We start from the raw sequence: 25000 nt of genomic DNA, 5'->3' as shown, positions 1-25000 counted from the left end.
TGCATAAAGACATATCTTAATGCCTTCCTATAGAAGCGTTTGTGATCATAAAGATGTTGGGTGTTTTTAATTGCTATCTATTGGTGTTCATTGCTTTGAAACTAATTGTTTTTTTTTAAAATTCAAGCCAATCCTTTCACTTTGCTGTTTTGTGTTCTTTTTTTGTCTAATTGTTACCGAGCCTTATCATGGAGTGGTCCCATATGTTTTCTAATGAAGTATAAGTTGTTTTGATTAGTATCAGTTTCATCTGACGCTGTTTTAACCTTGCTAATATATTTTTTTAAAAAGTGGACTTAAATTATTGGATGTAATTAAAAATCGTAGTTAATGTTGTTTGATTTTGTTGCTTGTCTTAACCTGCTTTCCTAATAGTAGCTGATGTGATATAATCAATCTAATCTAGCAGTTTTTACTTCACTGAGATATCTGCGTTGGAGGCGATCTTTTTGTTCATGCAAGTTTTATTTTTTGAAAAATACTTGGATTTTGTGGGTTTTTCTATCTGTTCATTTGGTACACATTAATGTCAAAAATGCGGGTGAGCGGGATGGGAACTTTATGTACAAACGCACATTACCCAGCATCCTCGTTTTCAATTTGCTGTTAAAATTGACTGATAAAATTATCAGCTATACTGTTTTTCTTACCGTACTCGTTGCTAAAATTCAATCTAAATACTGTTTACAGATGCACAATTATTAGTACCTGTTTGGTTTTTGTTGATTTGCCTACTCTTAAAAACTTGAAATAATTGTAATTTCGTCGGACAATCTCGCTAAATTTCCATTATTTACTTGGATGATGTTGAAAACCTCACAAAAAGTTCAACCAATTCTGTGACGTTAAACTAAAATTGCTTTTGTGTTGACAGGCATCCTTGGCTCCTATCTTAAGAGGCACAAAAAAGCATCTGAATAACAAAACAACAACAAACACCTTTTGTATAATTTTGTTGACCTTTTTATCAGAGAACCAAAAAGTGCTCCAATTATTTTTTGTTTAATCGGAGATGCAACACAATTTTATTTCTCTCCCCTTGATGAAATGAAAGGAAAACAAAGCAGAACAAAATCTTCTAGTCAAATCAGAACACAAAGCCTTTGAGAAGAGTGCTACGTTTTGGTGTAGAGTGGGCTGATGAGGGAGGTGATCAGATTTCATTCCAATGTTATCTCATCCTGACCATATGGTCGCCCAGTTTCGTATGTTTTCAGAGGGTCACGCAATAATTCCAGACCGCTAAATAGCATTCAAAGTTTTTTTTTTATTTCTACAAATCAATGAGCCTAGTGAAAAAATCACATTTCAGTAACTGTTCAATTCCGATGGTGTCTTTTGGCTCATCGCGTGAAAAAATTTTGAATCAATTTTTGTGCAAAAGTGTATCTAACAGTTTAAGGTGCACTGTCTGATTAACATTTTCTTATAAACACTGCAATTTTCAATTTTTTGTACTTACCATCATCAAATGAAGTTTGAACTCCGCAGTAAAATTGGTAGAAACAACTTTACGAGGTTTTCAAATATTATTCCCAATTGCATGTTTGTATTCTTCAATAGAACATAAATCTAATTATTCTTCTGAAAAACTATATAATTTCTAGACACGCGGAGAAAAGCTGTCACCTATTTCATGTACACTGCAAATTTTTCAGCGCTTTGATGGCGCAGGATTGAAATAGTTCATGTTTAATACATGGGATGAGCAAATAATAAGTGCGCACCAAAAAAAAATTAATGCCAACTTTAAAATCAAATTTTCTAAAATAAGATTGAGCTCTTGGCCAATCTTTATCTTTTCAGCTACTAAAAATAAAAAGCTAGACAAGAGAAATTAAAACAAAATTTTCAGTGAATCGAAACTTGGTACATCTTGATAAAGCTTGGTAAATCTTGCCAAGATCTTGCCATGGTACTTACCAAGAAAACATCAAGATAAGTACAAACTTGCAAGTTTTTTGCATGGCTGTCAAGAAACAAGATCTTGGCAAAATTTCCGAGAAAGATTAACCATGACATGGCAAGATATATCAGGTATTAAAAATTCAATAGCACCCAAAAACAAGATGTAGCAGGAAATCATAAGATTAAGCAAGAATTATCAAGAATTATCAAGAATGTCGGAAAATACTGCTCCCGTTAGTTTATTAACCAACAAATCAGCCGCTTTTTTCCGGTATAATAAAATTTTTAAGTGGATACTAGCTCGGATAATTTGGATGCTAACACGATAATTTAATTTCGTGTTTTGTCAATGAAATGGATGTGACTTGTGATTTTTTTTTGTTAATTTTCACCACTAATTGCTAATTGCCACGCAGTGCTAATTCTCACTACTTCGAGTCATAGCTAATTTTTTGTCTGGATTGTCTGGTCATGGCCGATTTTTCTATGGATTCCCGGTGCATATTTCCACCTCCTCACTTCGGGTTGCTTAGAAAAAAATTTTCTATGTGTCAAGAATTATCAAGGTCTTATCAAGTTACGCCAAGAAAATTTCTTGACATGTCTTGATATGATCTTGCCAAGATCTTATCAAGGTATTCCAAGAAATTTTGTCTATCAATATCTTGGCAAGATGTTTCAAGTTTTGCAGAAGTTGACAAGATCTTGCATGACATGGCAAGGTGTATCAAGTTCGTCACTGGGTATGATTATAATTCATTCCACTGCACTCTCATAAAAATGGAATGCAAATGGTCAGGTGATAGATCAAAGGGTCATTTGTATTCAATATCACGCCCATCAATGAGATCTATTTATCTATGGGGTTTTCTGATAACCTATAAATTCTTCTGTGAAAGGAAAATTGTAGCATTAAACATGAAATCACTCTACGACCCCAAAAGCGCATTTGGTTCAACATATTAGTTTAGATACGGCACAACTGAAAATTAGTATTTAAGCTTTTCAAATTTTACATATTTTACATATTTACATAACCTACATAAATTGACACAACGGGCCGACATTTCTCAACTTCCATTCAACTCTTACCACAACAACTGGCCTGCCCAAACTTACGCCACTTACTAAAAAACAAGATACTTTTTTGCTGAATATCAAAGATCCTCTACAAGTGTAACATCAATATTGTTAAAACCAGTCCACGCTGATAGAGTTCTCACAAATTCGAAAATTTTTGAGTAATTGGTTTGAATAAAGAAGTTCATAATTTTGTCAGTAGTGAAAGATTGTATTTTTTTCTTTCAAAGTGAATATTTCGAAAAATATTCAACTTTTGACTAGGAATTCGTAAAACAGCTGAGATAGAAAATTAAGTCAACTCAAAATTTTTGACAACATATCGGAAGATTTTGCCGTAGCTTGATTCCAAAGCCTAGGATAATGTTTATTTATGCAGTAAATCTTGAGGATGTGTTACTTAGATGAAACTGAACCCGATCTTATTGATTAAAATTGGAGGACACAACAGCTTTAATTCCAGTAGAAAAAGAGAAGAGTTGACAAGGTTATGGCTATGCTCAACGCAGACACAAAACGTTTGCCAAATTTTCCTGCAACATCAGGTACCAATTCTTATATACTTAGAATTTGTAGTCAACTAAAGTTATCTGGTTTCAATTAGAGTAGAGAAAAAGTGCAGGTTACAGATTGAATTCGGTATACTCTAAACAAAAAGCAATCCATAATTTGATTGGTTTCAATTAATAATTTAATGGAGAATGAATTGATAAATATACACATAAAGATATAACAACATTCATTTTATTGCACTGATAAGCAACTTTTTACACGTTTTTACTCAATGAAAGCTCTCACGTCACTTTTGACCTTGAAATTAAGGTGACTTTTCTAAACTCAACATCATTCGGCCACATTTTCCTATTTTTCGATGTCTTCATATGTATCTTATAGGTTTTGGCTATGTAATTGGCTGTCGTCTGGGTGGACAAATCCGGCAAATCATAATAAATACCTTATGTGGATTCGCACCCAGACGCATTAACGTTTCTTATTTCTGTTATTGTTTTTTTGGTCTCGTTAATGGCGTTGAGGGAATTCGCAAATGCTCAAATGGTTTGTTACATGTACATGTACATCCCATTATGAGACACCTATGACTATTTCTGATAACAAATTGCGTTCTGTGTTTAAATTAACTTCAGCCATTTCTAATAATTTGCGATCGTATGAATTTGTTGAGCCATAAATTTCATCTCCGTCGTATTCTGCTTTTACTTTAATAATGATCTTTGTGATGATTTTTCTATGATCTTAATACTGATGCGGCATCATGTGATGATTATTTGTTGACGTTTCTAACATAACTGACATAAAATTGAATCGTTCATTTGGGTTTAGTTCACCACTATGGTTTTGAAAACTAGCTAAAACTGAGCAATGGCATTTGACTTTTTGGACCTATTCTTTTTCGCAGCATGTAAGCTCACCACTGAGCGGGGGGTCACAGAACAGATCAACTTTTCTTTTTAAAATGTGGAATAAGCATGTGTTACAAGTTTAACTGGCCTAGCTTGAGTCCAGAAGTTTCTAGGGGTAAAGAGAGGGCCGTGAATGCTCCTAGGGAGGCTAGCCCTACGAATATAGTTGTGGCTAGTCGGGAGGAAGTCTTGGATATAATCTCGGTCACTATTGGCACCAGCAGCATACCACACCCACCCACGAAGCTACAGAAGCCCAGACCTGAAATATTCAATATGAACTGCAGAAGATTTCATAAGACACCGGCTAGAAAGAATTTTTATTGAGGATGATCTGATAAGATCTTACGTAAAAAAAGTTCACGTGAGGGGAATTTTTTCTTGCCATATCTGACCAGACTTCTCAGTTGAGGAATGTTATAAAATTTTTTGTTTTCCTTATCGGCACAATACCTGCAAAATTCAAGAAAAATTTACGTAAAAAGGAAAATCGTAACAAAGAAAAATAAAAAAATTATCTGAAGTGATTGTTTAGACATTTTAAGATGTTTTTCGTCACTAATTATGTCCAATTTCTCAAAAAAAAGAACTTCGATGTACGATTATCGCCTTCTGTAAAGGTTTCCAGATTTTATCAAATATAGTGAATTATTAGTCTTGTGATTGAGACTCATCTTAAGTCAATATCATTTCAAGTAAAATTGATATATATGACAAAGTCTATGGTCTTTTATGATAGACCCGATCAAAAATTCAGCAAAATAACAAACGCTCTACGAAAACGCTAAGTATTAGATGTTTTGAACGCATTTTGATCAGTTTAGCCCATTTTGTAAAACTACAGTAGCTTGACGACAAGTCGATCTACTATCTAAAGTTGAGCCAGAGGGAGAAAAAACTAACAGAAAATTGGCATTAAAACACAGCATTAAAATTTTGTAAGAACAGAGAAAAGATTTTTAAAAGATACAAGTAACAAAAGTATTTTATTTTAAAAAGTATCACAAGCAAGGCTATTCATTTTTTTCGGTTACATGACACTTAATGCATTTTTACGTTTACGTTGACTGAAAACAAGTTAAAAAACTGATGATTTTTTTAAAAGTAAAAAAAACCGTGTTAGCTCCTTGTAGATATATACTTAACTGGTTTTATGACTCGGGTAACCAATAGAAAGAGTCAAATGGTCACAGCAACTATTGTCTTACACAACTCAATAGGACGCAAAAAGCAATAAAACAAAAAACGAATTGAAGGCAACAAAAGTGAGTCATTGAATAGAAGGCTTTCCACTAACAAGTTAGCATTAAGATTTTTACTGAGAACCCTTTTTACTGAGCTCCTTTTTTCGTTCTTAGATCTCTTAAAATTTCGTTTTTTGTTCACTTTCAATCCTGTGTTTTTGTTCACGGTTTTTGTATTATTAGCCCACATTTTTATCGATTTCACTAAAAATTGATAAAATTGTCAAAAAAATGTTATTGGTTTTATCGATAAAGAAGAGGTTTGCTGGATGGTTTAATGCGAGTTTTTGAGATAAATTTTTTCTAAATATTTCAAAATTCAGATCTACTTATCCACAACGGTGCAAAATATGCTTCTTTAGACCATATGAATCAAATTTGCCACAGTATTCTTGAAATAAATATACTGCCCGCTTCCCGCAAACTCCACTCGATATGTATCGGAAATGCAGCAGTTATTTTTTTCATAAATTGAACTTTTCCATTTGCACAAAATATCTATTTCGCAAAAAAAAATCAAAAATTGTTCGGTTTGCATTGAGTCGCCATCTCTTTGATTTATGTTAATTAATGACAAAAATGATTTAAAATTACGGTTCAATTGACGCAAACTCAATTTACAAGGAAATGAGCTCAAGTGAAAGAACACTTTAGCTTTTGAGTATGAGCTGACGGTTTTTCAGGCTTTGACAATGTGTTTTCGAAAACAAAAAATCAATTCTTGTGTTTTTCCTGCACTATTTATTCTTTCTGCGGTCACGTGACTCAGCCAAACTGATCAAAAAATCCAATTGTCTTGTGTAATTGCTCCAACTAAAAATATACCTTGTTTTCAGTTGATATCTAAGGGCTCTTATGACTTTGAATATATTTGTTTTCAGAAAATATTAGTGAATTTTTGAACAATGCACATTTTATGTCAAACTTCTGTTGACCTGTAGGTTAGTCTCAGTCAACACAGCTCGATCCTGCTTTCGACGTGAAAAGAAATTTAATTTCAACTGATTTTATTTTTAACTAATCGTCTTACGGCTTTGGTACACCGAGTCCTCAAACAATAGGTTGCCAGTTTTACATTTTGTTATACATACATGTCCATTTGTGAGTCACATTTCTGTTTGCTTGACGGTTTATTACGCTAAGGACAGGTTCAAATAGCGCGTAAACAATAAACAACGGAAAGCAATTAACGTTTAGTGTGAAGATCTTATGGTTTTCAGGGCTGCGACACCAGTCTCTCACAAAGTCTACTATAATTTTTAATTTTTAATTTTTTGTGTTGCTTTTTCAGGTCCTTTATTTTAGTTTAGAATATTAAAGGCCTCAATGGCTTCCGTTTGTTGTATAAATGATCGAGTTTGTTAAATTCACATAATATCTAATTGTCTCAATGACTTCGAGAAGAGATTATTTCAAATTATGAAAGCATGTTTATATCTTACCTCTTTGTTCCTGATTTTGCTGTCACTTAACCTAATCTTTTTATGGATGGGCGTCATCATTTTTCTGTTGAACTGAACATTAATTTTTCTGTTCGCCATATTTTTTTGACTGATATCCTTTGGGTTTTGTCAATTTTTTCATAAGAACTTTTATGGGTGTTCTATACCGGACAATTTTCATATTCTTTCCTTGTTTTTGATTTAAACCCTCTATAAAAAGAACTTCCTCATAATGAAATGCGAACCGATGGAAAAAAAATTTAGCTGATCTTAGTTTTCAATGGTTTATTCTCTCATAGCTTCAAGTGCTTCAAAACTGTGATTTCGTAAAACTGTTCGTTAGATTTAGAGTTCCAGCTGTATTTATTGCTTTAATAGTCTTATGACATGGTCCCACTGATAAATATTCAAATTAATTGTTGTTGTTTCTGGTTCAAAACTTATGATTTATGTGAGTTTTGAAAATGTTTGTTTTAAAATAAACCAATGGAATTTTGAGCTTCGTCACTTTTTATATTCTTTCTGACAATTAGTGGCTTAATCTCTGTAAATAAAAGCCGCATCCTTTCCGAATAGCCAAAATTGAATCTTTATAAGTCTTTGGTTTTCAACTAAAGGTTTTGTGGCTTCGATAATACGCATTTTTATTTGAAAATAAGCGATTTTGGATATCTGCGAATTTCTGTGTTGTTCTTTGTTTCCTTTCTCCAAAGTTGCTCTAAGTGAGGTTTCAATTGGTTTTGAAAGATTACGCAATTGATTGTCTTTAGTGTTCTCAATGAACAGATTATAATTTTAACGACAGCGACAACAATTTCTTGCTAAAATATTTGAGTTTATAAAGAAATTTTTGGTTGTTTTCGCATTCCTTTTGTAGTTGTATAACAAAATCTGGATAATGACCGGTCTGAATTATTTCCTTAAAAATTGCAAGTAAACAGTTTTGATTGCTTCCTCAAATATATATCAAAAGGAATAAAGCCTTTTAACATTTTCAGTCGATATCTAATGGTTTTAATCACTTAGGAAAAAAGGATTTCCAAAAAAGGAAATTAATTTTTGATCTTTTCCCATTATGCCAAATTTGTTAAACTGTTACGGAGTCTCACTATAATCTGCTCTCCCCATATTTTTTAGTAAAGGACAGGTTATTTTGTCGACCTTAGTTTTTATTGGATGACATTTTCATTTTGTTATTGTCTTCTCTCTCTCTCTCTCTCTCTCTCTCTCTCTCTATATATATATATATATATATATATATATATATATATAAATATATATATATATATATATATATATATATATATAGGCACCGAATTCTTAGCGTTAATAATGATTGTTTCGATTTGACTTTCACGTATGTCTTGTCGAGAAGTGTTCCTAATAGCAGCCTTCGTCGGCCCTCTAATGCATCATTGCCTCTAATATGTGTTTTTTTGAAAACGTTCTTTCTCTTTGTCATTTGGTAGGCCATTAAATCAAAAATGTGGATCATCGGGGTCAGGAAATTAGGTGCTTATTAACGCATATTAACTCGGCTCTCTGTCGTTTTTAAAATTATACAAAAAAAAACGCCTCTCGATTTTAATGCAATAGCATGAAAGTGTTATTACAATCAAAACAAGTTTTGGTTATAATCAAAACAACTTCTGAAACAACTAATTGATATGCACGGTGTTCATTGTGACGTTCCTCATGCAGCAAACTAACAAAAAAACGGAGAAAAAACACAACGATGGATAAAAGAAAAAAGCTTGAATGATTTCCATCCTTTTAAAGTCTCAAAAAAAATTTAAGTGAAAAATTAATGGTGTCAAACGTCGGGAAAACGTAAATAATCAAAAACTGTAAAAATAACAATTTCAAAAAATGCGACATCATAGTTTTCTAATATACCTTAGAGTTTGAAAATCCAATTTGTTCAATTTAATACATTGTTGAATAGGCTTAGCATTTATGTAATTTCACCACTAACTTCAGCTGTGAATTTATGCAATCTCAGCGCATTCACCGCTTATCTCACATAATTTGGATGCTTTTTTCATAGGTGAATTTATGTAATTTCACCGGTGCCAGTCGATAAATTTTATTTCACCGCATTCATCACCTGATTTATGTAATTTCGCCGCATTCAACGCATCTTACAAAGTTTTCCACTTTCACCGCTTGTCTTGCATAATTTTTGCGTTGAATGACAGTGACCCTCGACCCAAGGATCTATTGATGGAATTAATCAACTTCCATGAATTAGACGCTTACGATCATAAGCAAATTGAGACCTGGTTATAATTATTGAAAAACATTGAAAAATAGTTTAACAAATAAAGTAACGACAACCATTCAACAAAAATTTCTCTGGATAAAAATTGATTCATTGTGACACACAATTTTTCTGTTGAAACCATGGATAGTATAAGAGGCCTTTAAGGGTTTCTTGAAATGCCTTTTGAATAAAATATTTTCAACCATAATTAGCCACAATTCTTAATTTCTCTCTGTGATTTGACTACAAATACAGACAATAAAAATTATCAGACAATCTCGAGGTTTTTTTTACGCTAGTTACAGATTCTCCCGAAGCGCTACCCTTGCATGGACAGTTAGATAAAAGTCCGGGTCGAGGGCTCGTCGGGGTGAATTTAGCAGCGAATTGTTATTTTTCACCGTTTTTACAGCATTGATTACACTTCACATAAAAAGTGAATGTTGGCAAAAACTCGACTTAAAAATTGAGTTTTTTTTTACCTGTAGCTCTCATGTTGGTGGGGTATATTTCAGCTCCATAGAGCACTATAGTATTGAATGACGAAATTGCGAGTGCCCTGGCGATGAAGAACGCCGCGTCTGTCAACTGTCGACCTGGACAAATGAAGAGAATGCTGTATCCAAATGCCATCCCAGCCAGAACGGCGGCCAGACTAAGTCTGCGACCGTATCTGTCCACAATGAAGTATGTTACAACAAGACCAGGGAACTCGGCTAGTGTCGTAAGAAGTAGGTCGACGTAGTCGTGAGAATGAAGCCTTTTACACATCGCATTGCACCTAAAACACTTCTTAAATGTCTCCGTTGGAAATGTCTCATAGCTATTGCTGATTCTCAATACCCCTTGTTGAACTCCGACGCGTAAGATTTTGCAAGTTTTTTATAAACGGCGGTTATCTTGCACAAGAATGGGGTCTTCTTATGAGAGCCTTAAAGGATAAGCGTTCATTAGGAAAGCTCTTACCACGGTTATCTTGTAAGTAATTTGGAACATAACCTCTTTTTTAGGAAAACATCTTAATCAGCACAATTATAAACTGTATTATTTTCCATCACTTATTATACTAGTGGTCGAGATCATCATTAACTTTTAAAACATTTACAAAAAATTATTAGTGTTATCTTTCATCTATGTCGATACTAATAACAGAATAGCCCCAATGATTCTCGCTTTTATTCGCCCAAAGTCAATCATTGACACGTTTTTTAAAATTAGGGGCGTTGTATTTTGGTATCATAAAATGTGCTCTTGCCGGTTTAATTCGTTAAACATCGTCGAAAAAAGTCTGACTTTTCATGGGACAAAAACTTTAATTTTAGGGAAAAAAGTCCGAAATTCAGTTCAGCCTACATAAAACATTTGTGAACAACCTATAATCTCTCCCAGAAAATCAAAGAAAAATTTGTTTTGATATGACAAATAATTTTGCAGATACACCAACAGAATAAAAATGAATCTCTGTTTTTTGTTGAATTGTGCAAAATCTAGGCGAAAGCATTTGTTTTCAATTTTAAAGTTTGAAGAATCTTTGCAAACAGACACAAAAACACCCTTGAAAGTGCGATTTTAAAATCTACATGATAGAGACAAGTCTCTATTTTGTAGATTTGTCATCCCGTACCTGACTCCAAGTGTCATTGAGTACTGTGCCAGTATAAATGCAAATCCTCATCATATCTGAATCGTAGACTGATTCAAGCCAATTTTTGGACTAGTCAAGCCTGTGTTCAGTCTGATTTTACAGTGATCAGATCTGGGACAAGTGCAAAAAAGTTTTTTACAGGGCTCAAACCCACGATCTACTCCTTAGACTTTTGTTCTCTTTTCGGCGCCACCATGACAGTTGAAAGCTAGTCTTCTGCGCCGTTAATACACGCTAAAAAGAGGCAAATTTTAAGCGACAAAGCGAGCTATTTTTTTCACAAAGTATACTTGTAATTACAATTGCCCGGTACTGACTTACACTTGGAATTGGGTACGAGATATTAATTAACAAACAGAGGAGGAATTTGAGCAAGTACTTTGTAACTTCCCAGTTTCTGCATTTACTCGATTGATTTCTAACTTGAGAGAGTTCAGAAATTCATGCCCAGGTCTTTTAAAAATTAAAATAACAAGGAGGCTCAGTTATGTGCATTTGCATTCAATGTTCCGACCACGCTCATCCGCATACTGAATTCACGGTCTACCAAATGAGCAAATTTTCAAAAATTCACATTTTGACCAGCAAATAACTAAGTCAAGACTTTAATGCCGCATTAGAGGGCAGATGAAACGTTCCATTGATTACACTACGAGACAAACGTAAACTTGGAGAAACAACAAACTTTAATTACACTCGGCACTCGCTGTCTATATTTAAAAGAGAACACAAAAACAAAATCTAAGAGGCATCAGATAACACCAAAAACTACACAATTTAAACTGTATGTCAAAAGAAAAAGTTAAACCTGTAAGCATTGGGACTCCTCGACTCTTCGCAAAAAAACAGCAGAAAGGGTAAAGTTCGAAACTAAGTTTTGGTTTTTGAAACAAAAAAATTACTTTCTCAGTGATTAAAAACTTTAGTTAGAACTGAAATCTTTCGAAAGACACATTCAAACCCCTTGCTGCATAATTCAGGTAGCCAATTAACTATATTAAACTACACTTTTCAAGGCAGCATCTCAGCACTGTCATTACCCAGATTACTACAAAACGAAAGACGAAAACAAGCAAAACACTTTTTAAAGAGTTCAAATAATTTTGCCGGAAAGCGTTGCCGAAGCCGGCAATAAAATACTCAATAGAAAATTACATAGGTTGAATTGTGCCTTCTTTAATTTCAACGGGATCTCGCTATTAGTTTGTGGCAAAGAAACAAAGATCAACCAGAAAAATTTGCAGATTTTTCATTTGCAGAACAAAACCTTATTTTTGTTAGCGAAGAAAGCATTAGTTGAATACAAAACAATCGTATGAATTGATTTTGTATTGTTATAAAGGAAGTATAACCCATTTTAAAAGAGACTAAGCAACCTGTAGACAAAAAAAGAGATAAATAGTGAAAAAACTCAAAAATTCATTAACTTTTTAATAAAAGAAAAATTTTAAAAATTCATAAAAACTATATGATTTCAGCTGAAAAAAAACAAATTAACTTGCAGCACCTTAAAAATCCAACTTTAAAAGTAAGATTCAGTCATAGGACAAGAAGAAACAAACAGAAACAGAACAGAAAATTTTCGAAAAATTTTTACGATGCCACAGTATTGAAGTCTTTCAAGCTATGGGACTTCAAAAAACCATTAGAAACTAGGAGCAAGTGAAATTGTTCCATTTTTTTATTTCGATTATCAATGAGTCGTCTTTCTAAAACTTCTATTTGAAAAAAAAATTATTGAAAACAACCCAAAACTCAAAAAATCTGATGAAAACACAATGTCTACGGCCAAAGGACTTCAATCAGAAAAGTAACCAATCCTAAAGTTTCTTTGGTGCCGCAAAAAGTTGATCAGACCCGCCAATTTTAAAACGAAGTTATTAAAAGACAAATCATGCACAAAAAAGGGAAAGATGAAAACACTCTTTTTGGTTTTTGAAATTATTTTATATGAAAATCCTTAACACCATTATCTGAAACATTTAAAAAATTATTTGGTTCAACTATACATCCACAAGAAGCCCTTGAGAACGTTTAGAAATCTTAGATTTTTGGAATCACTGCGAAAAGAACAACAATTACGTTTAAAAAAAGTTTCTGTTAGATTTTGCGAGAGAACCGTGTCGGAGCTGCCAAACCATAAGATATTCACCTTAGATAAGTTCAATTGCAAATTTTTTGGGCGACAACTGGAACTGTCATTAATGTGATAATTGTTCAAGCCATATTGCACCTCAAAAATGGCATACATTTAAAAACGTCAACAATTTTTGGAAACTAGTAGTACCAAAGCCAAGAGAGCATTAGTTACAAATAAGACCATTTTAAAATTTAGGTATCTTTTAAAATGAAAGTTTCAGTTGTTTTTTACTGAGAATTAGCTACAGGTCCACAGAAGCACGATGCAAAAAATGGAAAGTTGAGAAGACATTCACTGGTAATTTCGACAATTGCGAGTCCACGAAGAAGAAATAACTAGCCTTAATGTAGCTGTGAGTTCAACAAAACACTTACTTGTGCCAAACTTTTGCGAAACAGAGGAAAAGCTTGGCAAAGGAAACATTTCAATATATAAAAAAAGAAGCATTTTTGATAAATATTGAGATAAATGAATGAATAACGGGCAGAATTTTAATTCAAGAAGACTTTTGTAGGAAGCGGAAAAAATAAGCCCAATTTTGGAGTATGAAAAGATTGTGATACCATTTTTCAGGTTTTCACTACTGGCGAATTTCAACAAAATGGTCTAAAGAACCACATTTGGCACTATTTGTTAGAAAAATGTCGAAAGCCTTCATCCTCTATCTTTAAAGGTAAAACGATTACCTCTATTGTTGATAATATTAACAAAATTTAGCAAAAATAACGACAATTTTGGCTAAAGTTACGGAATATGCGAACAATACACAATACAAAAGGTATAAAAAATCCAATAACGTAATTTTTAAACCTCAAAAATCCATGGTGGATAAATCTGCGTGGCAATGTTTTTGATCACTTTTTGCAGCTGTAACAAAAATAGCACCACTTTACGCAACTGTATAGCTGACTGAACTGCTTCCTTCCGCCATTCCTTCTTTCTCGTCTCGGCCTTTTGCATGCTAACCTGCTATCTAAGATTGGGTAATTTTCAACTGGGAACCATGAGGGGGTGTAGGTTTGAAATTTGATCTTTGAATCAATTGCATTGGACCTTCAAAAGTATTGATGGAATATCCCTTAAAAGAAAAGAAGCCCAACCTGTACACCCCGAGAGCACCCTGAAGGTCACAGAAGGAGCCCACGTCCTGTTCCTGGAAGATCTCTGTGGTCTGCAAGATGGTTCCGTAGTAGCAGAAACGGACCACAAACACTATTGTGCAGATACCCACTGTTGTTTTGCGCCATGTGTACGAGTTGATCAGACTGCGCAGGCTACCTGTAGAAGGACGAATCACTACAATTGCTTGCTTTGTTTATACTAAGGAAAAGTGATATACTTGAAAAAATGATATTAAGGACATAAAAGTGACATACTTTCCCATTTTTCTGCACTTGTAAATTATCAAAATATCCCCCTGTAACTTCCTCAACTGGAACTTGAAACATGGAAATGAATATAAAATTTGTTGATGGGTTGGTATGTTATACCTTGTGAAGATATTTGATCAGCTGCCAAGTTTCCAACGGGGCAATTCCGTTTATTCTCGTCTGCGAATTTCTTCAACACAATCGAAGCTTCGATAGGGTTGCCTTTGGTCATGGAGAATCTGGGGGATTCGGGAAGATGTTTATAAGCTAGCGCCACAAACAGAAACAAAGGGATTGAGCAGCACGCGATCAGAGATCTCCAACCAGAATTGTCAGTCATACGTCTGGCAGTGTCGCCGGCTTTACTGGACCCAAGGAAGATGAGGGCAATTAGGGACGTCAACGAGGCTCCACCCGCCCAGAAGAAGTTCATGATGCAAATGGCTGTTGATCGCATTCTAACTGTAAACCATAATTGCATTTAATTAGCATCATGATATAAAAAAAACAGCACTTCATGACAGAAATTCAAGACAGTTTGATTAATCCTGTATCAACGTCTCGATGAGCCACTCTATAAAATGCGAATCTACAAAAAAAACGTGGTAATTCTTTTGAAATAAGTGTTTATATCTAGGAAGTTTATCATGAACTTACCAAGGAAAATGATTTTTAAAAGTGCAAGTATATTTCCGAGCACAGATAATTGAAGTATCAGTTTAAATTTCGGATGATGAAGAAAATCAATTAACGTTAAATAGTCAGAACAATTAAAAGTTATTAAAATCTCAATCTAAGTCTTAATCTAAATTATCGTGAACAAGTTTGAATTTCAAATTTTCTGATTGCAAAATATTTGACAAAACAGCTCTGAATGTTTTTCAGAGCTCAGTTTCTGAATGTTTTTTACATAAATTAGGATAATGACCAAGAATTTGAATCACAACACACAAATTGACGGAAACTGCTGTAATTAGCATAATATTTGTTTAATGGCATACAATCCTCATATCTCAAGAACTATGTTTTGTTAATTGGCGGGCATGCGTTTCATGAATCCAATTGTTTGGGACTATTTTGAGGGTGACAATTTTATCTAGGAGTTTTTTTGCAATATGGGATTGTGTTCTCTGAGACCGTTTTTTTCTGAGACTAAAATAGCTGGTTATTTCTAGTAGTCTCGTTTTATTCCTACTAAGGTGGGAACTATGGTCAAACAGATCATCTTCTCGATTGGGCCATTTTCATATGCTATGATTCAACGATTTGAATAGACGTAAAATGCCTCGCAATGTTCACCATTCTTCATAACAATCTGAGATCACAAAAAAATAACAACAAATAATCATTGCTTACGGGAAAAGAAACATCAACGGAAACTACTAAATCTGAAAACCATTAGAGAGAAAGTACTATAACCAGTTCTGTAAGAAACTTCGATGGGGTTTTTGCAAAAAAGTTATCAGTGATTCTAGAAACAAAAATTCTTCAAGCACAGCTCCAAAAAATATTTGTGTCGTTAAATAAGGTTTTTCAAAATTCTACAACAGACATTCTAATAAAAGCTTCAAATTAATCGAAACTTTGTCAGTTACTGTATACACATACTCTAACAACCATAACCTTTTTTAGCATAAAAATGAAAGGCAAGATGGAGTAAAGGTTCAGTGATACAAAACTTTTTACAGAAACTTCTAACTAACACAAAAAGATACGTTGAAGAGCAAATTAAACGAAAAACAAGAAAAAAGCTCAGTAACGTGCGATTGCACATAAAGTTCCGACCCCGTTCATCCACAATTTTGGCATAATTGTCTACCAAATGAGCAACGGATAGAAAAACCCAAAAATTATTTTTGGGAATCCCAAAAAACCAAAAAAACAAGTATTATTCAAAGTATTATACAAAAAGATACCCTCCAAAGCAAACAACTCAGTGGAGTAAAAATGATGCACAAGATTGATGAGATATGCGAATGTTAAGACAGCGAGTTAAGCCGAACATCAAAATCAAACAAAAACAACAAACATTAATTACATAAAAAACATTATGTCCGTTTTTAAAAAACAAAACTTGATAACAAAGTCAACATACCGTCATATAAAATTGAAACTAAACAAATTAACTTATGGATCATCAGAAAAGATATGGAACCTATACAAAGGTTTGGTAACAATTAGCAAAAAGAACAAAAACAGTAAAGTTAACAATTTTGCTTATTTTTTTTAAAATAAACAATCAACTTCAAAGTAATGAAAAAAAATGGAAATCGCGTAAAAAATCCCAAAAGTTTACCATTACCAATGCATCAAGAAGGGCATTAAGACCTGTCCTTATTCAATGTTTTATGCGGCTAAAAAGAACTACAAAAAGACAACAAACGAAAACTCAATTAAAAGTTACCAGAAAACTCTGTCGACGCCATAAAGCCATATTTTTGCCCTCAAAATATGTCCGATTGCGCCTTCTTCAAACACCAATAATGTAGTATGTGACTTTCCATTAATGAGAATAGGTAACCAGTAGATAAAAAAGAAGAAATGATTTTTTTAGAACCAAAATTACATCCAAAGTCATGAGAGTCATTAATTACAAAAAGAAATAATTAAATAGGTTTGTTTGTTTGTTTATTCGTCCAAAGGAAGTCCTTGAGGCCTGAAACTATCCAGAATATGTCTTGCGTCAACAAAAAGAACGCCAAATATGATAAATCAAATTAACTTACTTTTTTTGCGAAAAATCGGTGTCGAAGCCATTAAGGTCATAACGAATTCTTTAAAAATATTAGTTTTTGTGACACCAATTTTTCTGAAACTTTCCCATGACACCAATAATCTTATGCTTGATCTGTAATTAACGACACTAGGTAACAAAAGACAATAAATTATACAAGTTTGCGAAGTTAAAGAGTTTTTTTTTTATTTTGGAAAACAATTGTTTGAAAGCCATCAGCTATCTACTAACATCAGAATATCAGCTCATCCTTTCTTCCAGTCTTCGAAAAACCAATGACACCTGTCATTATACAGGAAATTTCATACGACTAAAACGCCAAATAAGAAACGACAGTTAAAAACAAAAATTAAAAAATTCAATTAAATTCTTCAAGAAAGAAGTGTCGAAGCCGTTCAAACGATAATCTATATCTTTAAAGATTTTAATATTTTCAATTGCGTTTCATTTTGAACGCCAAGAATGTGATATGAGAACTGTGAATAATGTGATAATGTGACAAAACTAGAAAACGTGAAAACTGGCAAATATTTAAAAAAATTTTTTTAAAAAATCTGAAATCTAGTCGTATCAAAGCCAAAAATCAATAACTTAAGGCTTAAAGCCGCAGTTGAGAATAAATTTTATATCAATAGAAAGAAGAAGCATTCTTTCTTTGCTGACACTAAGCTACAAGTTGACCAAATTAAGAAAAAAAACAAAGGAAAATTTGATTGAGCCATTATTTATTTTAAAACGAATTAATTTTAAAAGTCAAAACGACCACAAGCTTTCAAGTAAAAACTAAACGGATTAACTAAGAGCTGTTTAGGAACCCAGTTGGACCTATTACTCCTGAGCTTCGATTTGGCATGTTCTGTCCTTTAATTAATATTAAAAAAGATCAATTTAAAAAAACCGATTGATTACAATCCGAATTCTCTTTGGATTGTAACAGTCCAAGATTGGTCCTAAACTAGCCCTGCTAGTGCTTATTGTCCATTAGGAACACTTAAATTTGTTAGCTAGAAATTTAAAAATAAATTCTATGTTTTTGATAATCAACGAGTCATGGCACTGTCAACAGAAGTTGAAGAAGAAATAACTCCTCTTTGAGTCCACAAAGATTGTATTGTTGTTGTATACGGCTGTACTTCCGACAAATTTAATCAAAGTGGACTAAAGAAGCTAACTTCGTTGTGTTTTTGATGAAAAAGGCTGTATTTTGAAATATTTAGCCCAAATTTTTGACAAAAAATTTGAGTCAAAATAATCAACAGTACTGTTTTGTCTTTAAAAACACAATCAACAAAACTATTTTTAAACATTTTAACAAATTTTAGCAAAATTGACGAAAATTTAGGCAAAAAATCCGGAATATGTGAATAAAAACAACGGAGTTCACTCTACTTTTCTCAAAAGTTTCAACCTCGATAACTCCCTGTAAAAAACTAAAATAAAAAAAATATTTTTAATTCCATTTTTTATGCTGGACGAGCTTTCTAATGATACCGGTCTCAATTCTACGGTTTCTATTGATACCGGTTTTTTTTTTATTTTGGAAAACAATTGTTTTCAAAGTCATGAAAGCTATCAGCTATCTACTAACATCGGAATATCAGCTCATCTTTTCTTCCAGTCTTCCAAAAACCAATGAAACCTGTCACTATCGATCGGCGAAAATTGTCTGAACAAAAAAACCCATTTGAGTATATAGTTCCTCCCCGCTCAAGAGGGGTCGGAACAATAAAAGTAGAACTGCTTAAATGACACAAAATATTTATAACAGATCAGTAGCGATTTGTAATTTTGGTTAGATTAATTAAGGAAAACAAAACCTTAAGTTTTTCTAACTTCAGAAAATATTAAAGTTTCATTGTAAATTTCTAGCCTATAAGACTAACCATGTGGTTATTTTAATTTACAATATTCAAATTTAAAAATTTAATTTCCTCAAAAGTTGAATGCTTGCCTGGGATGAATTCTGTAGAGTAGACAGCTGCCAAGCTGCTTGCACCTGCTCCGAAGTTCATCAAGAATACGTTGATCACAAGAAAGACGTAGCGAGTGGAGAAAGCAGTGATCAAACAGAACACCGCAGACCACCCGACAGACAGAAGCATGCCAAAACGCCTTCCGAACCTGTCAAAAACCATCCCAAAGAACATGCAGCCAAGCATGAGTCCTAGGAACCCTGCAATGGCGATGGCAGCTTCTGCATCTGCGGATAGTTGCCATTTGCAGTAAATTTCAGGGCCCAACACTCCAAGGACGTTCACCATCATGGATTCTGCCATCCATGCTAGGCCTGCTAGGGCGACTATCTTCACCTAAACAAAATTTGAAGATACTCTTATCGATAAAACAAATTTGAGAAAGACTGAAAAGCAAAAAAACCTTATCGAGAGATAGTAAAATTATGCTATCGTGCTAGCTAATTAAACTTGAAAAAAGTTTGAATAGTCCGAGAGAGGGTCTGTTCATACGCAAATTGCGTATTTCATCGCCTTTTCATGTGTCGGGCAAAGTATTTTCATGGATGTGGCCTCCTTTTGATGGGCCGAAATTTTTCTAGAGTCCTTTCAAACAAAGCTCCTTTCGATAAGTCCTTTCATTTGTTCAGGAGTCCTTTCGAAGAAAATGACAAGCTTTGTAGAACAGCTTTGGTATTGTTAAATTTGTCGGTGTTTAAGGCTAAGTTCCAGCAATTTATGCCTACCGTGATGCAGGGAAGTTAAACTCGAACATAACATGGCTTTAAGAATCTCAATAGCTGACATGAAGATAAGAGATCAAATTAATAAAATTCAGAAAAATTAAGATAAAATTTTGAACAGAAAGGTATAAAGTAACTTGGTTCCTTTACCGACTAGAACTAGATGAGAGCCAGCATCTGTTCTCACGCAGGTCTAGCTTGTTAACAAGAGGCTGATCTGTTTTAAATTATTGAAATTAATTATCGCCAATTTTTGCTAAGGAAGTAGATAATTCATGATTCTTTCAAACTTTTAACAGCCAGTACCTGGTACATTCCAAATCCCAGATCCTCCACGACATCGTCAACTGTCAAGGTCGGGATCGCAACTCCTGGGCTATACTTGTGAGTCTGCTGCATGTGAATAGCACCTGCCGCCCCTCCCCCATCAATATCATCCCCACCCGTGGGTGCTGTCTGACCATTGGCTATGCTGCTATAGTTTAGGGGAGTCTGGCTAGCTGGACCACGAAATGGCGAATTGGACGAATGATGGGAATTGAAGCCCCTTTGGTCCAGGTGATGACTTGCTGATGTGGGCCTAGATAATAACCACAAAAGTGATATCACAACATACAAAAAACGGTGGCGGTCAAGCAAGCCGATAGGCAAGCAAGCCGAATTTTGAAAATGAGGTCAAGTAAGCCGAATGATTTTCGGATACCCGTATTTTAAGTTGCCCCTGGCGGGCCGGTGGGCGCGCTTCGCCGCGATAACCGGCCCGCTATTTCCGGATTACATCCCACAGCGGATGAGAGGCATGGCCATGGACAGCGGTCTGCTGAAGCCCGTACCCACTAGATGTCTAAAAATTGACGCATTTTTGTTTCTTTGGTGCATTGGAATACATTATGCACTATAATACTACGCGCAGTATTGATTGTAACGGCTGACAATGTATTATTTCTGATAGATTACATAACTATTACATAACTTTCGGCTTGCTTTTCTGTCGGCTTGCTTGCCTATCGGCTTACTTTGCGTTCGCCACAAAAAACAGTTCTCTCCTGACATGCGAACGCTGTAACAAAACAACCCTGTGCCCATTTCTCACTTTGGGTATCAGCAATGTTGCGAATTGTCGTCGAATCATAAATTGCCAACTCCACCCACACCTTATAATAACTGTTAACACTATGAGCCTGTGAGCAGCTGCTTCCTTATAGAGAGTTCCCGTATGGCAAGATAAGTGTCTAACATTCTTGCAATATTGCAAACAAATGGTAAATATTCATCAAAAGTTTAAAAAACGACTAAGGTTTTTCATTACAAATATATAATGATCTTGTTTTTAATGTAACAGACATATTTTCTTGCTATTGTTTATTGTATTTGTTAGTTCTTTCTTCGCTTAGTGTGCTATCTGTGTTAGAGATAGCGAGTTACCAGACAAAAACAATATCAAAAGTGAAGTGAAAAATGTCTGGACAACGCAACTTAAGAGACCTGCTTATTATACTACTAACAGATAATTATTGTTTCACTTGCCCGTTTTCTCGGTAGTGGCAATTTTATCGTTTCAATTATTTTTTAACAGCTCTTGAGTAAAAACGAAATATCGTACCTCAATTATTGCTATGCATGACTTTTAAACTGAGAACTATAACAAATTTCACAAAACAATGGTTCATTTCTGCGTTTTAATCTCAATTTACATTTTTTTCGCATTTGCTCTGCTGTGTGAGTAATTTAAAGAACCACGATTTTTTGAGTCGGTAGTCAGATATAGTTCGCATCATATCTTTTGAGTCAACTTAAAAGTCTTCTGACTATATTTGCTTGTTCGCTTTACCATTCGTTAGAGTTCGTCGACTTTTTACAAATCACCATTTTCACTCTCGACGTCTAACTGCCGCTACTCACGATTCCAACTGAATGAAGATATAAAACTAACAAAAAATTAATTTAAATGCTTTCTTCAAATTGAAAAACAAAAGAGTGTAGACAATTTGTTTGCGTTTTTAACTAAAATATTATGTTCGAGCCTGCCTTTCCAGGGACTTTTTGTCTAATTTGCATTTAAGTTGTTTTTCAAGATCATAGGGGACTACATAATACACCAAAACTAATGCATTTGAGGAAAAAAAATCATATTTAAGCAAAGAAAACTGAAAAAAGCGTGAATTATTTTTACTTTTTACTGAGAAAAGAGCGTTTACTTTTTAGAAAACTGAAAAAAGAAAAGAGCGTTTAGAAAACTGAAAAAAGCGTTTACTTTTTACTGAGAATCGTAAAACAATTTCAAAACTTTTACCCTTTATTTTCTTCCAGAAAAAATGTTTTGCAAAAAAAGTAATATAGGACTGATTTAATTTCTCAATAGCTTTTCAATGTTACAATGCACATTTTTTTTAATTCTCAGTAAAAAGTAAACATCGACTAAAATTGACTTCATAAAATAGCAAGGAAATCTTTAATTTTCTAACCCTCAAATAAGTTTGGAAGCTGAAAAAATCAAAAAAAGGTGTTGACAACTTGAAATGACAAGATTGTGAAAACCAGTATTAACTTTGCAGCGTCAGTATGCGATGAACAAACAAAAGTGTCTCAAAAGTGCAATCAAACATATTTTACTAAAATAAACAATGCTATTTCAAAAAACCACAAATTCTAATTCCTTAGAGAGTTTACTTTTTAATGGTTAGCATCTCAGTTCTATGTGCGTTATTTTTTCTAATACATCGGTATTCAAAATTCTGAGCAGAGTCGGAATCTCCCGCACAAACTAAGATTGAAATACTCGACTGTCCGCAGAAACCCAAACTCTTATATGGAAGTCCAAGCTCTTATAATTGCAAATCAGTCGCAAAAATCTGGATTTCTTCCAATTCATTTTAGAAAGTCAACATTTACTGAAAGCAGCAACAGACAGAAACAATAACTTGACAACTTTGTTTTCTTTTCTTCAATTAAAAAAAACAATCTTAAATGTAAACAGGACAAAAACTCAATTTTATATTCAAAAATTCTGTTGGAATCATCTTCTAAAAACTATAATCACTTCCTTGCAATAAACATTAAAACATGCATTAAAGTCCTCGTGCACAATAAAATCATCCTTTTGTCTTGTTCGAATGCCTTCTGCTCTTGTTTGTATCCAGTCACTTATAAATATTTTTGTAAAATCAAACAAAAAACATACGCCAAAAAATGTAAATAATTGGGCACTGATTGCAACGATCTCTATTTTCTTTAGTAATGAAAAAAGACAAAAACTAGGTAGCACTGGCAGAGTTAGAGAAAAAATCGCACACGCCTCAACCTTATTGGTGTTAACCTTTTCAATACAAATTCTGCAAAACAAGCCTTCCTTAACATAACTAACCGCTGAAGATCTTCCTAAATCATCTCAACAAAACGTCTAAAGATTTCTACGGAAATTAGACAACGAAATATCACATTAATTCAAAGGCAGTCATATTTTCAAAAGCAGTAACTTTTCAAACCTCGAATTTAATTATCTAAACAAATGTAATTAATGATTTAAAAATGAATAGTTGAACAGTAGATATCTTCTAGTTGAGTTGCTTTTTTCATAAACAGTCTGTTTGTTGGTTTTAATCTATAGATAAAAACAGTTTTTTTAGGATAGAACAAAAAACATTTATTTTGTTAATCAGTAGCCCTACGTTCAGTTTCAAAATGTCAAAAATTTTGGAAACAATTGGAAGATTGTTTTACCAATAAGTTATGTTTGAAATGTTGTTTTGTTTGAAAATTTTGCAGAATTCTTTAATTTTCGTAGATTTTTTTACTAATTATTCATAAAAATCCTTAAATCCTCGTAAAATCGAGCAGTTTCAAACAAAAGCCAAAAATTGATCTTCTAAACTTCATTCAAAAATTAACGTAAATACAGTTTTTGTATTTTCCCTAACAAAACGTGCGAAAAAATTGGTTTTGTTCCAAGAGAAGTCTCCTTTCTATGTGGGTGTTTACTTCTGTGTGCATGTGTCTGTTTGTGTGTTTGTGTTTGTGCGTGTATGTGCGTGTGTGTTTGTGTTTCTGTGTGTGCTTGTGTGTGTATGTGTCTGTGTGAGCGTGCATGTATGTGCTTATATGTTAGTTGGTATGTGTGTATGTGTGTGAGTGTGTTTGTGTGTATCTGTGTGTGCTTTTGTGAGCTTAATTACAACAATTGCTTGTAAAATTAGCTTAATTGAAGGGGCGTGAGGTGAGCGCAGTGGGTGGGGGCTACTGATGGGAGCAACGGTGTGCGTGTGTGTTTGCGTGTGTGGGTATGTGTGCATGTGTGGGTATGTGGGTATATATATATATATATATATATATATATGTATATGTGCGTGGGTATGTGTGTGTCTGTGTGTGCTTGTGTGGGTGTGTGTGTGTGTGTGTGTGTGTGTGTGTGTGTGTGTGTGTGTGTGTGTGTGTGTGTGTGTGTGTGTGTGTGTCTACGAACTGCAAAATACTTCTGCTCTGTGAATTTTAATTTTCAATGAAAATTCATATTTTGAATAAGCGTTATAAAAAAAATTATATGCCCATGAATCATCTGCGTTCTCGTATGCATCACATTTCTGATCAATGGCACGGCTTAAATTTTCAAGTGAATTTAAATGAAGTGCAACCAAATAAAATCTGGAAGATCAGCATTTTTTCTGATTTTCAATTAGTAAATATCTCTGGTTTCGGTGACAGAAATTTTAAAATCAGGTAATAGCTCACTTCCGTAAGTTTTTCTTTAAACACACTGGTGGTCACATTCAGTTTAAATGTAACTCACTAAACTTCTTACAAAATTAAGCATTCTTCTTATTCTTCCCAAAAAAATTGAACCTCTAAACTTCACTTTAAATATGTCATATGCTATACTTATTTACCCTATACTTATATTGATTAGCATTTTGCTGTGGAATCAAACTTTCAAATGATAAAAAACTGAAGCCAAGTGGACAGCACATTATAAGATCAATTGGAGATTTTTTTAATTTGGGAAAATTAAAAAGAATAGATTTTTAATCTTCTATTAGTTGTATCCTATATGAAATTTACCCGGCC

The 25000-nt window shown here is 33.7% G+C and overlaps 1 protein-coding gene across 1 annotated transcript; it reads right to left on the bottom strand.

The window, feature by feature from the left end:
- Positions 1-3605: 3605 nt before the first annotated feature.
- On the bottom strand, positions 3606-20522 carry LOC142354908 (synaptic vesicle 2-related protein-like; the record flags this gene model as incomplete). The annotated part of the gene is made up of 6 exons (XM_075407244.1): positions 3606-4671; positions 9841-10139; positions 14244-14421; positions 14634-14975; positions 19199-19556; positions 20249-20522. Coding segments are annotated over 6 exons (1642 nt in total), but the record flags the coding sequence as incomplete, so codon positions are not given.
- Between the last annotated feature and the right edge of the window lie 4478 nt (positions 20523-25000).

Source organism: Convolutriloba macropyga, unplaced genomic scaffold (genome assembly GCF_964194025.1).
Source record: "Convolutriloba macropyga unplaced genomic scaffold, txConMacr16.3 SCAFFOLD_3475, whole genome shotgun sequence".
NCBI lineage: Eukaryota > Metazoa > Xenacoelomorpha > Acoela > Convolutidae > Convolutriloba > Convolutriloba macropyga.
The sequence above is the reverse complement of the archived record's forward strand: the minus strand, read 5'-3'. Positions and strand labels throughout refer to the sequence as shown.